Genomic DNA, 14,971 nt, shown 5'->3' on the forward strand with positions numbered 1-14,971 from the left:
ATTTTGTTGAATATTGTTATTGGATCTTTTGCATTGTAAAAAGTAATGCTTGTATTAAAATGGAAAATCTCAAATAAATAATTAAAAAAAAAAAAAAGAATTACCATATATGCCCATTTTGCTTAATTTTTGACACAAGATTTTCACTGCCATATCAGTTTTTATGAAATATGATTGACAGATTTATGTTTGTACAGCACACTAAAAGCTATGCTAGCCTGATACTTAAAAACATACAATTTAATCTACAATTATTTTACTAGTGCAACAATAAAAGTAAAACAAAGCTATTTCAATGTATCATACAGGAATTATGAATTTCTTTACTTTGAGTAATGGTATAAGAAAAATCTGACAGAAAAATGACAAAAGTTGTAATCAATAAAACATTCAATTTAAATTAACATTTCAATAAAAAGGTTGTCATATTTATGACCAAATCAAACCCAACCATAGTAAATCGTGAACAATTTAAATTATGACCTGAGAAATGTGGATCAGTGAATACATTGCTGTTAGTTTTATAAGAGGCCACAAGCCGAGAACAGGAATAATAATAGAAACGGACAGGAGAGGATGTTTTATCACAACAGTGTTCCATTAAAAAATAAGGCAGCTTTAATTTTTTAATGGAAATGTTCAATAACATGGACAATTCATTAATTCATGAATATATCCATCATACCAAAGAAAGGACTGCTCAGTTAGCAACTAAGGTTTGACTGCCAGATAATTCTTCCACTGGCATGAAACCTTTCCACCCAGGGACAAATATGCCAATTATTTTATTTCCCCAAATGCTGCAGTGCTTTCTTTTTCCAAGAAGCTGACTAATGTTACAAGTTTCTTATAAGTCACATGGCTGTTCTATTTATTTTTATGGAATATATTGCAATGGTATCTACCAAATGGGCAAAAAACTCTGAAATTACTCCCTCTCTCATCTTCCATTTACTATAGTTTTTCCCATTCTTAAAATTCACATCTTTTTATTAGTGAAAATACAATCACAGTTCAGTATCACGCTGCAATTTCTCTTCAGTGCTCTGTCCTACTTACTAAGAAGAAGCCACAGACATAATGTAATGCTGGAGGGCTCTCCCGCCTTCCTTTTGCTGTGCAATAAAATTGATTCCTCCATTATTTAAATACATAAGCAATTTTTACTTTTATTACTTCATGACAAATGACATCAAATTTACATCTTCAAAGTACCATTATAATTGCACAAGTTATAATACAGGCAGCTGTTGATATTCCCTCAGAAAATATGCCAATTTTTTTTCTATAGAAAATATTATAATGTAAAGACAACACAAAACATGGACTTGGAACGGATGACAGATTCTGCATTGTATTAACCACAGGTATAACCCAAAATTTAAAGACACGGCAATAATCAGATGAAATGCAAATATCTTTGGAGGTTAGAATAAAATATACTACATGAACATAAAACAGAGAAAATAAAAAGGCAAGTACTTCAAGTACAAGGAACGACCAAGATCCATTTTAGTGTTCATTTATTGTCCATTCTGTAGTCAAGATTATTTCTTCCTCTGAAAAACGTTGGCCAACATGGCACCTGATGTAGTCAGTTGGCCCATTTTGTTCAAAAACTTGGTCTTTGTGTCTTCACTCACAAGGCTTGCAGCAATCGACATTGAGCTGCAAGAAATTCACAAAATAAAATATTTGCATGGGATTCTCATCATTTATTTTACAGAAAACAAACAGAAAAGAACACTTGTACTTAAAAGACTATTAAAAACCTCAAATTCCTGATAAATTACTTATTTGAAAAGTGGACACTCCCTAATTGTTTACTTTCTGCATTTTTTTGAATTTATCCAGTCACAACACTGTGTGCTCTTTACCTCTAATACTCAAAGAACAAGCAATCAAGCCTCTACAAATTGTTCCATCACAGACGAAAGAACCTTACAAAAGAAGAGGAAGCACTATTTTTGTTATCTTAGGGCTCCTTTTACAAAGCCGCGCTAAGGCCTTAACACGCAGAATAGCGCGCGCTAGCCGCTACCGCCTCCTTTTGAGCAGGCGGTAGATTTTCAGCTAGCGCGCGCTAATCCGGTGCGTGCGTTAGAAACACTAGCGCACCTTTGTAAAAGGAGCCCTTAAACTTTTGTTTAAATCACAAGAACAAAAAAAGGTTTTGAGTTCTGTTCGAGCAAACAATTTATAAAACAACAGTCCAAACTCAATCCTTTTGTGTGAAAAAATAAAATGTTACAGAAGTTCAAACATAATTTTTTCAGACCACTTACTTCTGAACCCCTGACATGAAAAATGAGCCATTCTCTTTGGTCCCTGTAGCCTCCCTTTCATCCTTCAACTTACCTACTATTATTACTTTGAAGAAAATGATTGTATCTCTGAAAACTTCATTCCCTCCGACAGACTGCATTCCTGCTTTCTTATTGAAACGCTTTTTGGATCCACTCATCAACCCCCTGAAAACAATCTCAAACAGTCTTTCTTCTGCTTTTTTCCTTCTACTTGGAAGCAGGTAACTCCTCTATTTAAAGATCCTAAATCTGACCCCACTTCAGTAACTAATTACAGACCTATTTCTAATCTTCCTTTTCTTTCTAAGATTGCAATTCAGCTGTTATGCCTCCATCTGACTTATCCTGGTTGTGACAGGGCTCTAAGATATGCCTTATGTGATTCAGTAGTGTGAAAGAACTTTTGGTGTAGCTACTTCTTGCCAGGATATGCGAGCTAAGCATTGTGGGAATTGTAGTCTTACCCATGCTGAAGTCACTCCTGCTTGCTTGTAAAAGCTTCTCTGCCAGTGGTTTTTCTCCTAAGACCACCTCCCCCTATCTTCTCTCAGCTAAACTTGAATCCTTTCATTTCTATAACTTTGCACTGACGTCAGCAAGGTGTGACCTTTCTTCTGCTACCTGGTGCTAAGCTCTGTTCCCATTGATCTATTTTGCACCCCCTCTCCCTGCCTTGGGACTGCTCTATGTTCCTTTGTTCAGGGTCACACATGTGCTTCTGCCAGCCATCAGCCACATGGCTGAAAAAAACCCTAATTGCAAGGACTGTCAATTCACTTCATGCAAAGATAATTCTGCATTTCTTCCCAGGAATCTGGAATTCCTCACTGCTCTGCTTTTTCTTCATCCCTCTACAAATATTTGCCTATTTTCTACATCATACTGTAACCAAGAAACTTTTACCCAGAGACTGCCAGCCTCTGAGAAACCTGCCAATTGTAAGTACAATTGCAATATTTATTCAATAAAGCATAATTCAGAAGATTATAAGGGCATCCTGAGTGTTAGCATGCCAACGGTTTAACTTTCTGATAAGTACATCTTTACGTGGGGGACATGGATGTATGAGATTAGTAAAATCAGCCAACTGACTTCCTTCTAAGTACCAATGCCTTACATCTACGTCAAACTGGCTATCATTCCCAACACTCAATTCAACATACTCTTTTAGTCCTTACGGATTACATAAGAACCACCATAGATGATAATTGTGATATTGTCCTTTTTTCCCTTGAGGCAAAATATTTCTAAGGTATAATTGTTTAACAAAATGTGTAGCGCATACACTAATTGAACCCAATATAAGGGAACATTGAAAAAATATATAAATTTAGTGAGAAGACCTCAGTGTGGATTGATAAGTCAGACAAACGTACAGGATGTTTAATGCTTCAACCGTGTATGAGACCAAGCTCAATACACCACACCATCATGAAGTCTTATGTGCATATAATGTGAATAGTGCAAATTCACATCATAAATAATAAAAAAGTGAAAAAAATGTGCAACACAATTTGAAAAACAAAAGACTGTGCAGCCCTAACAAAGATTAGTTTGAAAAGGGACTTGTCTCAATACAGAGAGCCGGTTGGTAAACCAGGATACTCCCAGAGAACAAATCAAATAGGCTGTTTCAGTTCATATTGCTGTCCATTTGCAAGAAACAGTAGTGGTTCAACCGAACTTCAGTTTTGGAAAAGAAATCTTTCATCAGGAACCTCCTCATGCTGTAGAATAATTGTTTAAAAAATGGAAACAGAGAAGCTGAAAGTGCGTGAAACGCCCAGCGAAGTAGCAGTTGAAGGAGGGACTAAGCGTATGCTGTTTAAACAAGCAGCCAAAACTGACGTCATAGAAATGACGGACGAGATTAAACGCAACTGCAAGAGAGGCAACACAGTTATCATAGGTGACTTCAACTATCCGGGGAAAGACTGGAACCTAGGCACCCCGGCTGTGCTAGGGAGACCAAGTTCCTAGATGATGTAGGCGATTGTTTCCTAGAACAACTTGTCGAGGAAAATACAAGAGGAAATGCAATTCTGGACTTAATTCTAAATGGACTGCGAGGACTGGCACAAGGTGTAGAAGTAGAAGGGATGCTGGGAAACAGCGATCACAACATGATCCGCTTCGACCTGGACGCAGGGGCGAAACATCGGTCCAGAATGACGGCCACGGAACTGAACTTCCGAAAAGGGAATTACGAAGGGATGAGACTCATGGTGGGGAAGAAGATTAAGAGGATAAGCACTGTAAAAAAACTAGAGCAAGCTTGGTCCCTTTTTAGGACACAGTCACCGAGGCGCAAAATCTATATATACCACATATCAACAAGGGATCCACGAGGAAAAAGAATAAGGAACTGGCGTGGCTCACTTTAGCGGTGAAGGAAGCGATCAGAGCCAAGAAAACTTCGTTTAAGGAATGGAAAAGGTCAAGAACGGACGAAAACTGGAATAAGCACAAACAACATCAACGCAGGTGCCATAAGGCGGTAAAAGGGGCCAAAAGAGACCATGAGGAAAAAATAGCCAAGGAAGCAAAAAACTTCAAGCTGTTCTTTAGATACATTAAGGAGAAACGACCCGCGAAGGAAGCTGTGGGGCTGTTGGATGATCATGGAAAAAAGGGAGTACTAAAGGAAGATAAAGAAATCGCCGACAAACTGAACACATTTTTTTGCATCTGTATTTACCGAAAAGGATATACCCATCAGGCTATATGCTGGAATTGAAGATGGGAAACTGACAGGGTTGGCGGTCAGTCTAGAAGAGGTATGCAGGCAGATCGATAGGCTTAAGAGCGATAAATCCCCGGGACCAGATGGCATCCATCCAAGGGTCATCAAGGAACTGAAAGGGACTATAGCTGAACTGCTTCAACTAATAGCCAATCTGTCAATCAAATTGGGAAAGATTCCGGAAGACTGGAAGGTGGCGAATGTTACGCCGATCTTCAAAAAAGGTTTGAGGGGAGATCTGGGAAACTATAGACCGGAGAGTCTGACCTTGGTACCGAGAAAGATGGTAGAGGCGCTGATAAAGGATCGCATCATTGATCACCTTGATAGACAGGGTGATGAGGACCAGCCAGCATGGTTTCAGCAAAGGCAGATCTTGTTTGAAGAACTTGCTGCACTTCTTCGAGGGAGTAAACAGGCAGATAGACAAGGGTGACCCGGTCGACATTGTATATCTGGATTTTCAGGTGTTCGACAGGGTTCCACATGAACAACTACGTTGGAAAATTGTGAGCCATGGAATCGAAGGTGAAATACTCACGTCGATTAAAAACTGGATGGAGCATAGGAAACAGAGAGTGGGGTAAATGGACAATACTCGGACTGGAAGAGCATCACCAGTGGGGTGCCGCAGGGCTCAGTGCTTGGACCCGTACTCTTCAACATCTTTATAAATGATCTGGACATTGGTACAATGAGTGAGGTGATTAAATTTGCAGACGTTACGAAGTTATTCAGATTAGTGAAGACACAGGGGGATTGTGAAGAAAAAGACATATTGTTCACCCTCTCCAAGGTAGGGAGAATGAGAGGGCACTCTCTAAAGTCGAAAGGAGATAGATTTCGTACAAATGTAAGGAAGTTCTTCTTCACTCAGAGTGGTAGAAAACTGGAACGCTCTTCCGGAGTCTGTTATGGGGGAAACCAACCTCCAGGGATTCAAGACAAAGTTGGACAAGTTCCTGCTAAACTGGAACGTACGCAGATGAGGCTGGACTCATTTAGAACACTGGTCTTTGACCAGGGGGCCGCCGTGTGAGCGGACTGCTGGGCACGATGGACCACTGGTCTGACTCAGCAGCGGCAATTCTTATGTTCTTATGATTGGTCCAGGAGCCTAAAGCTCCTCCCATGGAAGGGGCCTTAGGTGCCTGGGCCAATCAGGCTCTTAGGCCCCTCCCAGTGCATACAGGGGTGCACAGGGAAGAATTCTAAGGCCTTGATTGGCCTTAGATGTCTAGGCCAGAGTCTTAGGTCCCTCCCAGTGCATCAAAGGGTGCACTCGAAGTGGAAGGCCTGCCATTTTGAAGAGGAGGACCTGCCAGCAAAAGGGAGTGGGCATCTCTCTTGCCACCATTCAAGGTATGAGGGGTGACAGGGGTCATTCAGGCAGGAGGGAGTGGGCATACTTCCTATCAATTTCGGGTGTGAGTGGGTGCCCTCAGGCATGAGTGAGTGAGTGAGCATTCCTCCTGCTGATTTCGGGTGTGGAGCGGTGTCTGGGGTGCCCTCAGGCAGAAGGTAGTGGGCATCCGGATGAGCTGATCACAGCAGGGGAATTCTCCCCAATCAGCTGAACTGGCAGGACGCCCCAAAGCTGCGGTTTTGGGGACTCCTGCCAGCTCAGCTGATTGGGGGAAATTCCCTTGCCACGATCAGCTGATGGCAAGCTGCGGTCTAGTTTCAGGATCCCCTGGCAAAGATAGAATGCTGAAATGTAGGCCAGGGTTTGCTGGCTGTTACAATTAAGAAAAGAGTGAATGGAACAGAATTGGTGTAGGGTAAAAAAGGAGGAGGAAACTATCTTTGTGTGAATCAGGCATGGTTATCTAACCAGCACTATTGCATGATTGACAAGCAATCAACAGCTGTGAACATGGGCATCGATTAGAGAATCTGGGGGCAAATCTTAATTGACACTATAGTACATAATTCTTTCACAACAAATGCAAACATTTCAAGCACAAACTAAAATTTAATGCTTCTTCTAGTCTAAAAAGTGAAAATATTTTGCACTAATTATTGTTAAATAGGCCTCACACTTTATGAATAAAAATGGAGATTTTGAGAATTACTAACTATCGTACTACTGGCAAATGCATAATCCTTAAGAATGAGGTGTCTTCTGGTGAGTAATAAAGATTATATAAAGAAAACCACAAGTCAAGTTGCAAGAAAAAGGGAACATTGGAAGGATGCAGCTTGTATCAATTTGAAGGGAGGAAGAAAAAGCACTTCCCTTTTAATACTCTGCATTTTCCATTCATATGCATTCTGGACAATTCACTGACAAGCAACATAACTCACACGAGCAAGAAAGCAATTTTACTATTTCAAACTACAAAGGAAGGATGTGGTTTTGTGATCTTCCGTTTCTGAATGAGTTATTATTTTCATTCAAGTTTTTTTTGTTAATACAACTCATACAAATTTTATTGTGAAAGTTTAGAAGCTACACTGACCAGTCAAAGACAGGGCCTGCTCTGCAATTAGGTCCTTCAGAAGCAGTTACATTCATTTTAGTTCTCCTACATTTCTTTTAATGTTGATTCTTAAGTCATTTTTTGTCCAAAAATATATTTACTGTATTTTTTATGTCTCTTTAGAATAAAAAATCTGAAAATCTTTTTCATCATAGGGCACTTTTTCCAGTTTTCTATTTGTTGATAGTTAATGCTTTGCTGTAGCCATATTTTGTGCTCAACTGTTATGTAGGGATTCTGGTTAACATTTACATTGCAGTACCCTATATGACTGGTATTTATAAGGACAGAAAAGGAAGAAATATAAGAAATTGAAAAAGAAAAACATTACTATTGCCTAGGAATAAGAAATAAAGAATCAAAATACTGGTGCGTGAGTGTTCTATTTGGTTCTGCTAGCAATTGCAAAAGGATTTTATTTTATGTTATTTTTACCACCCATACTTACTGCTTCTGCTGTTACCCAGGCATGCCAACGAAAGTTAAATACAGCCCAAAGTGAGAGCTCAAAATGGTAGCTTAGTCCTTTTATCATCTCTTTTCTTGTACAGTGAAAGCTGCATTGTCAATAAACAGGCTGATAACAGAGTAAACAGTACAGGGTAGCAGAAAAAGACTTTCAAGGTCCATCCTGTCTGCTCAACAAAGCAGAATAAAATACATATACAGTGGTACCTTGGTTTACGAGCATAATTCGTTCCAGAAGCATGCTCATAAACCAAAATACTCTTATATCAAAGCAAGTTTCCCCATAGGAACTAAGGGAAACTCGCTTGATACATTCCCACCGACCCCCCACTCCCTGAGGCCAGCGGCGCTGCTCTACCCCCCGAGAACCGGCATTGCTCCCCTCGAAGGTCCCCCCGCGTGATCCGCCACCCGGCACCCTCCCTCCCGCCGTGATCTGACATCCCCAGCACCCACCCGAACACGCTGCTTACCCCCATCTGGCCACCGGCACCAACGCACAGGACATGCCGGTGCCCGAAGATCTGCGTCCTCTTCTTTGCTGGGCCTTGAGCATCTGCGCATGCTCAAGGCCTTCGAGTTCATGGAGATCTCCGAGGATCTCGGAAAGAGTGTGAGCTCGAAGGCCTTGAGCATGCGCAGATGCTCAAGGCCCAGCAAAGAAGAGGACACAGATCTTCGGGCACCGGCACGTCCTTTGCGCTGGTGCCGGTGGCCAGATGGGGGTATGCAGCGTGTTTGGGTGGGGGCTGGGGGTTTTCAGATCGCGGCGGGGGGTACGACGCAAGCGGGGGGGATGCCGGATTGCGGGGAGGAAGGCGCTGTATCACGGGGGGCGCCGCTTGCAAATCGAGGCAAGCTCGGTTTCTGAGATGCTGATTTTGCGAATGTTTTGCTCGTCTTGCAAAACACTCGCAAACTGGTGCACTCGTAAACCGAGGTACCACTGTACAGTCAAACCTCGGTTTACGAGTGCCGCGGTTTGCGAGTGTTTTGGAAGACGAGCAAAACATTTGCAAAATCCACGCCTCAGAAACCGAGCTTGCCTCAATTTGCGAGCCTCCCCCCCCGAGATCCGGCATCCCCCCCGCTCGCGTCAGCCCCTCCCTCCCCCGCCATGATCCAGCATCCCCCACTTACCCAAACACAATCGCTAACCCGCAGATCTTCGGGCACTGGCACCAGCACCAACGCACAGGACATAGCCCGAAGATCCTCCCTGTTGCTTGTGCTGGGCCTTGAGCATCTGCGCATGCTCAAGGCCTTCTAGTTTTCGTTGTTAGTTAAGGGGCGTGTTTATTTCACTTAATATTGACTAAACTTTTACAAAATAACATTCTAAAGATATTGAGAGTTAGAGTGACATGGTATGTACCAAGATACATCCTACAGTCTTCTCAAAGAAATCTACTTGTGTTTGCTAATACACAGATAATAAGAAAGGAGCAGTGAAGAAAGAAAGCATTCTGTGTGAAGGCAATAGAGGAATGGAATAAACTGCTTGATTTTCTGAAGTTAGAAATGCCTTAAAAAGCTTTCTTCTTCCCTAATTTAATCTTATCCTTCCTTATATTATTGTATTAATTGACTATATTTTTAGAATTCTGTTGTAATTGTGTACACCATCTTGATTGGTGCATTTGTCACTAAGGAGGGTGCTAATTTTGGGTTGGCCTCTGCCCTGCCCTATCGCAACCTCAAAATATAAATAGGGTTTTTAAGATATCCCTAATGAAGGTTTTTAAGATATCCCTAATGAATATGCATGGGGAAGATTTGCATATAATAGAGTTGACAGGCATGCAAATCTGCCTCATGCATATTCAATACGGATATTTTGAAAATCTAACTGACTGGGGGTCCCCCAGGACAAGTTTCAGAACCATTGCTTTAGCTAATGAGGATCTCCGAGCTCTGTCAGATAAGACTTTCTCTGAAGGTGGCCAGAACTCCCTTTTACCAAGCTTGGCAGGCAACAACAACATTTCTAAGCCACCGATACCGGCACCCCACGAATGCCTGGTTGTCAGTGGTTCAAGTAAGTTATACAGCAAGGGTCAGAGCTGGTGTTAAACCTCTAGGGCACAAGTCAGAAAATAAAGGAGGGCTTCCCTCTCTTCCCTCTGATTTTCCCACTTGCTATTACTATCACATTAACAGACCCTCATCAAACACAGAAAAAGGCATCACATATTAGAAATAAAAATATTTAGATAACAATTGAACTGGGAACCTCAAGAGGTTAAACTTAGCATGTACTACAACAGTAGAGACATAAAAACAGAAATACATTTCCTTTTCTACTGAATACAATACAAAGACATTTGTTATATACATTTCACAAAACTAACATATTCTGCATAACACTAGCCAAACTGGGTCAGACCAATGACCCGTCTAGCCCAGTATCCTATTTCCACTGTGGTCAATCCAGGTCACAAATACCTGACAGTAGCAACATTCTATGCTTCTGATACCAGGACAAGCAGTGGCTTCCCCCAAGTCTGTCTCACTAGCAGACTATGAACTTTTCCCCCAGGAAATCCTCCAAACCTTTTTTAAACCCAGCCTACACTAACCACTGTTACCACATCTGCTGAAACTCGTTCTATTTAAAATAAAATGCCCTTTTTCTACCTTTGTTGTTTGGATATTTTATTTTTCCATCATGTTGGTTCCAGTTTCTCTTTTCTGCTGTCCTGTCATCTGCAGCTGCTTTCCATTTGTCTTTTCTCCTCTCTCCTGTCTATTTCCCAAGCACCATCGCTCCATCTCCTCCACCCAATTTCCATTTCTCCCTCTCTAAACTAAACTAAACCTTAGGTTTATATACCGCACCATCTCCACAGTCGTAGAGCTCGGCACGGTTTACAGGAATTGAGATGAAAAAGGAACTTCGAGGAAAGGAAGAAGATAGGAGGAAAGAAGAGAGTTTGGAGGACTAAGATATCAAAGGACTAGGATATCAAAGGAGGGGGGAGTGTTACATTTTTGAGAAAAGCCAGGTTTTCAGATGTTTACGGAAAAGTTGGAGAGAGCTCAGGTTCCGAAGAGGGGAGGTAAGGTTGTTCCAGAGCTTGGTGAATCTGAAGGGGAGGGAAGTCCCCAGCTTTCCTGGGTGGGAAATGCCTTTTGATGAAGGGAAGGATAGTTTCAGCTTTTGGGTAGTTCTGGTGGTATTAAGATTTGAGGAATTCCAAGAAAGTGGAATAAATGGAGGAAGAATGCCGTGGAGGATCTTGAAAGTTAGGCAGATGCATTTGAAGTGTACTCTGGAAATTATCGGAAGCCAATGAAGCTTGGACAGGAGTGGTGAGACGTGATCAAATTTGCTTTTTGCAAAGATAAGCTTAGCCGCGGCATTCTGAATCCGTTGGAGTCTGTGAAGGTTTTTCTTCGTTAGGCTTATGAAGATAGAATTGCAATAATCCAGTCTAGAGAGGATGATGGATTGGACGAGAACGGCAAAATGCTTTTGCTGGAAACAGGATCTTACTTTCCTCAGCATGTGTAGGCTGAAAAAGCATTTTTTTACCAGGGAGTTGAGGTGGTCATTGAAGGACAATGAAGAGTCAATGATGATGCCCAGGACCTTGCTGGAGAATTCGAGCTGCAGAGTGGGGCCGGAGGACAGTGGGATTGAGGAGGGTAGCTGAGCTAATTTTGGGCCGAGCCAGAGTAGTTTTGTCTTGGATTCATTCAATTTCATTTGGACGGTGTGGGCCCAAGATTGGAGGTTCAAAATACAAGAGGATATGTTCTTCGAGAGATTAGTAAGGTTCGAGTCGGTCTCGAGGAGGACAAGGATGTCATCAGCATAAGTGTAAACTGTTTCAAGGGGGGATAGATGGAAGAGTTTTAGAGAGGACATATAGATGTTGAAAAGGATAGGAGATAGAGGTGAGCCTTGCGGGACTCCACAGATTGGTTTCCAGGGGGAGGATGAGGTGCCATTCATGTTGACAATGTAGGATCGGGAACGAAGGAATTTTGAGAACCTTTCAAGGACAGTAGAGGAGATGCCAATCTCGGAGAGTTGGTAAATTAGGATATCGTGGTGGACAACGTCGAAAGCAGCAGAGAGGTCGAATTGCAGGAGGACGGCAAACTTGTTGCGAGAGTGAAGATGTTGAACTTTAGAAATTAGGGAGGTCAATAGGGATTCGGTGCTGAAGTTGGGACGAAAGCCAAATTGGTAAGGTAGGAGAATGGAGAATCTCTCAAGATAAGATGAGAGTTGGGTCGATATGATGGATTCGAGCATCTTGGTAAGGAGAGGGATATTTGCTATTGGGCAAATATCCCTCACCATCTCTCCATCACCTCCACCCTTATGCCCAAACATTTCTCCCTCTCTCGCCCCTTGCCATGTAGTATCTCTCTCTCCCCTATACCCTATATGCAGCATTTTCCATTTCTCTCCCTTCCCCACCCCTTTGCAGACTCTCTCTCTCACCCTTCCTCCCCTCCACCCCATGTCCAACAATCCTTCCTCTATCACCCTGCATGCAGCATCTTTCTTTCCTTCCTTCACTCCCCCACCCACAACTAACTCTCTCTCTTTCTGGGTTTAATGGGAAGCGGCAGCGATTACTACACACTGCCTGCCACTAACACCGAAGCCTCTCTACTGTCGCGTCTTGCCTGGGTGAAAACAGGAAGATATGAAAGAGGGGGTGGCATCGTGGGTTCTCTTAGAGAAAAGAGGAGATAGTGAATGCTGTGGATGGGTAGACTGGATGGACCATTTGACCTTTATCTGCCACCATGTTTCTATGAGAGGTTTCAGGGTAAGCGGCAGGCAGTGTGTAGGAATTGTTACCGCTGTCCCGTTGAAGCCAGAGAGAGAGAGAGAGAGAGAGAGAGAAAGAAGGAAAAGGGTATGCAGGGAACATGGGAGCCCAGCCTGCTCCCCCAGTGCCGGCATGTTCAGAGTCAAGGCCCACCCGTGACTACACCCCTGACCCATTCTACCTTCATTTACTGAAGGTGATGATTCAAGTACAGCAAAGTAAATTACTATGAAATTAAAAGAGGTATTAGCAGCAAACCACTAGGGCCTGATGGTATTAATTATAGAGTTCTAAAAGAACTCAAATATAAAACTTCAGGACTACTACTGGTAATCTGTGATTTATCACTAAAATCTGTCACTGTACCTGAGGGCTGAAGGGTAGCTTATGTAAAGACATTTAAAAAAAAAGGTTCAAGAGATGATCCAAGAAACCATAGATCAGTTAACAAAGGAATCGGACTTGATATACTGCCCTTCTGTGGTTACAATCAAACCAATTTACATATTATTTATTTACTTATTATATTCAGGTACTTATTTTGTAGCTGGGGCAATGGAGGGTTAAGTGATTTTTCAGAGTTACAAGGAGCTGCAGTGGAAATTGAATCCAGTTCCCTACTAAGCTATTCCTCCACATGATGTCAAGTTTCAAGTTTTATTTTGATTTGATGAATCGCTTATTTGAAATTTACTTAGCAAATTACAATAAAATAAAAATAAACATAAATTTAGACATACTATGTCAATAGCTGATATGGTACAAATGATTTACCAGAATATAATGGATATGATAGACATAGCTTATGTGAAAATCCACCATGGATTCAATTAAACATGGTCATGATATATCATTTAGAATATTTTGAAGGTATAAACAAATATGTGGATAAAGGCAATCTAGTCAATCTTGTTTAACTGGTTTTCAGCAGGCACTGCTAATGGTCTCCTGAGAAACCTTTTAGGAAACAAAAATCATGGAATATAGAAAGCAATGTTTTATTAAGGATTGGCAACTGGTTAAGATAGAAAGAGTTTAACTATACTAAATGATCATTTCTCTCAATGTAACAAAAATAGTGAAGTACAATCCTATGTTTTTCAGAAAACACTCCAGTCGCTTGCAGTAAGCTTATGAAGGGACTGAGGGTGAAAAACAGTTATAATGTTTTTTTTGTAAGAGATTAAAGACATGATTCTTTCCAGCGCTGGCATGAAAAGAGATTAGGAATTGGGGGGTTGGTAGGAAGTTGTTGGGTTGGAGAGCTGTTATCTTTATTTTTGATTGTTTTACTATTTTCAGTCCAAAGTTTGTTGGAAAGAAATAATACATAAGGGGTCAGGAATAGCTGGTAAAACAACTCACCAAAAATCTAACAAGAAGGGACCAAATTGCTTATGAGAACCCCCCACCCCCCAAAAAAAAAAAAAAAAACTTAGGTTTTCAAAAGTTGCCCAGATTTGCTTAGGGGTTCCAGAAGGGGTAAAATGTCTTCCTCTCCTACTTCTCAAAAAAAAAAAAAAAAGGTCCAATGCACTTAAAGGGGAAAAACAGCTCCAATTTCTGAAGCAAAGAAACTGTGATATATTGAAACATAGCAATTAGCTAATTGTTCCTTTCAAATTGTCTCCCTCTTCTTTTCTACTCTCCTGGTCAAAGACTCACAGAGGAACAACAAACATACACAAAGGGACTGGAAATAATTCCTTTAAGCATTCTCACCATGTTCTCTCTACCATGCCCACCCATCTTCTCCCAAGCTACCAAAACCCCCTATCCATGCTGAGCTGGATCTTAGTGATCCAGATTCAAGAATGTACTATAATAAAACAGGGGCATTTGGAGCAGAGTGAAACAAGAGGTTAGTAACCAAATGAGATACTGCAACTAGTGAGCACAGGAAGGCCAGGAAAGAAGAGATTGGACAGTTTATACCCGATGAAAAGCCTAGGAGAAAAGAGGTCTTGAGGGATGTTTTAAATTGCTTCAAGGAGAGGTCCGCTCTAATGTAATATGGAAGGTGATTCCAAAGGGGTGGGCAAGAATGCGGAAGCAGGAGTACTTGGTAATATCAAGGCAGACCTGATGATGAGAAGGGACCTACAAAATATGTTCTCTTTGGAGAATAAGGGATAGAGCTAGGAAAGAAACAGAGGTAATTCAGAGTGGAGGACCTGA

The 14,971-nt window shown here is 41.5% G+C and overlaps 1 protein-coding gene across 9 annotated transcripts in view; it reads right to left on the reverse strand.

Annotated features, from left to right (window-relative positions):
* Positions 1-303: 303 nt before the first annotated feature.
* The window catches only part of RELCH (RAB11 binding and LisH domain, coiled-coil and HEAT repeat containing), a 403,047-nt gene continuing 388,379 nt past the window's right edge, over positions 304-14,971 (reverse strand). For all 9 annotated transcript variants that reach the window (XM_033934993.1, XM_033934995.1, XM_033934997.1 and 6 more), the window contains one exon: positions 304-1,668. In XM_033934993.1, coding sequence (XP_033790884.1) covers positions 1,548-1,668 — 121 coding nt within the window. In that variant the 3' untranslated portion in view covers positions 304-1,547. The remainder of the gene's footprint in view (positions 1,669-14,971) is intronic.

This window comes from Geotrypetes seraphini, chromosome 2, assembly GCF_902459505.1.
Source record: "Geotrypetes seraphini chromosome 2, aGeoSer1.1, whole genome shotgun sequence".
Lineage (NCBI taxonomy): Eukaryota > Metazoa > Chordata > Amphibia > Gymnophiona > Dermophiidae > Geotrypetes > Geotrypetes seraphini.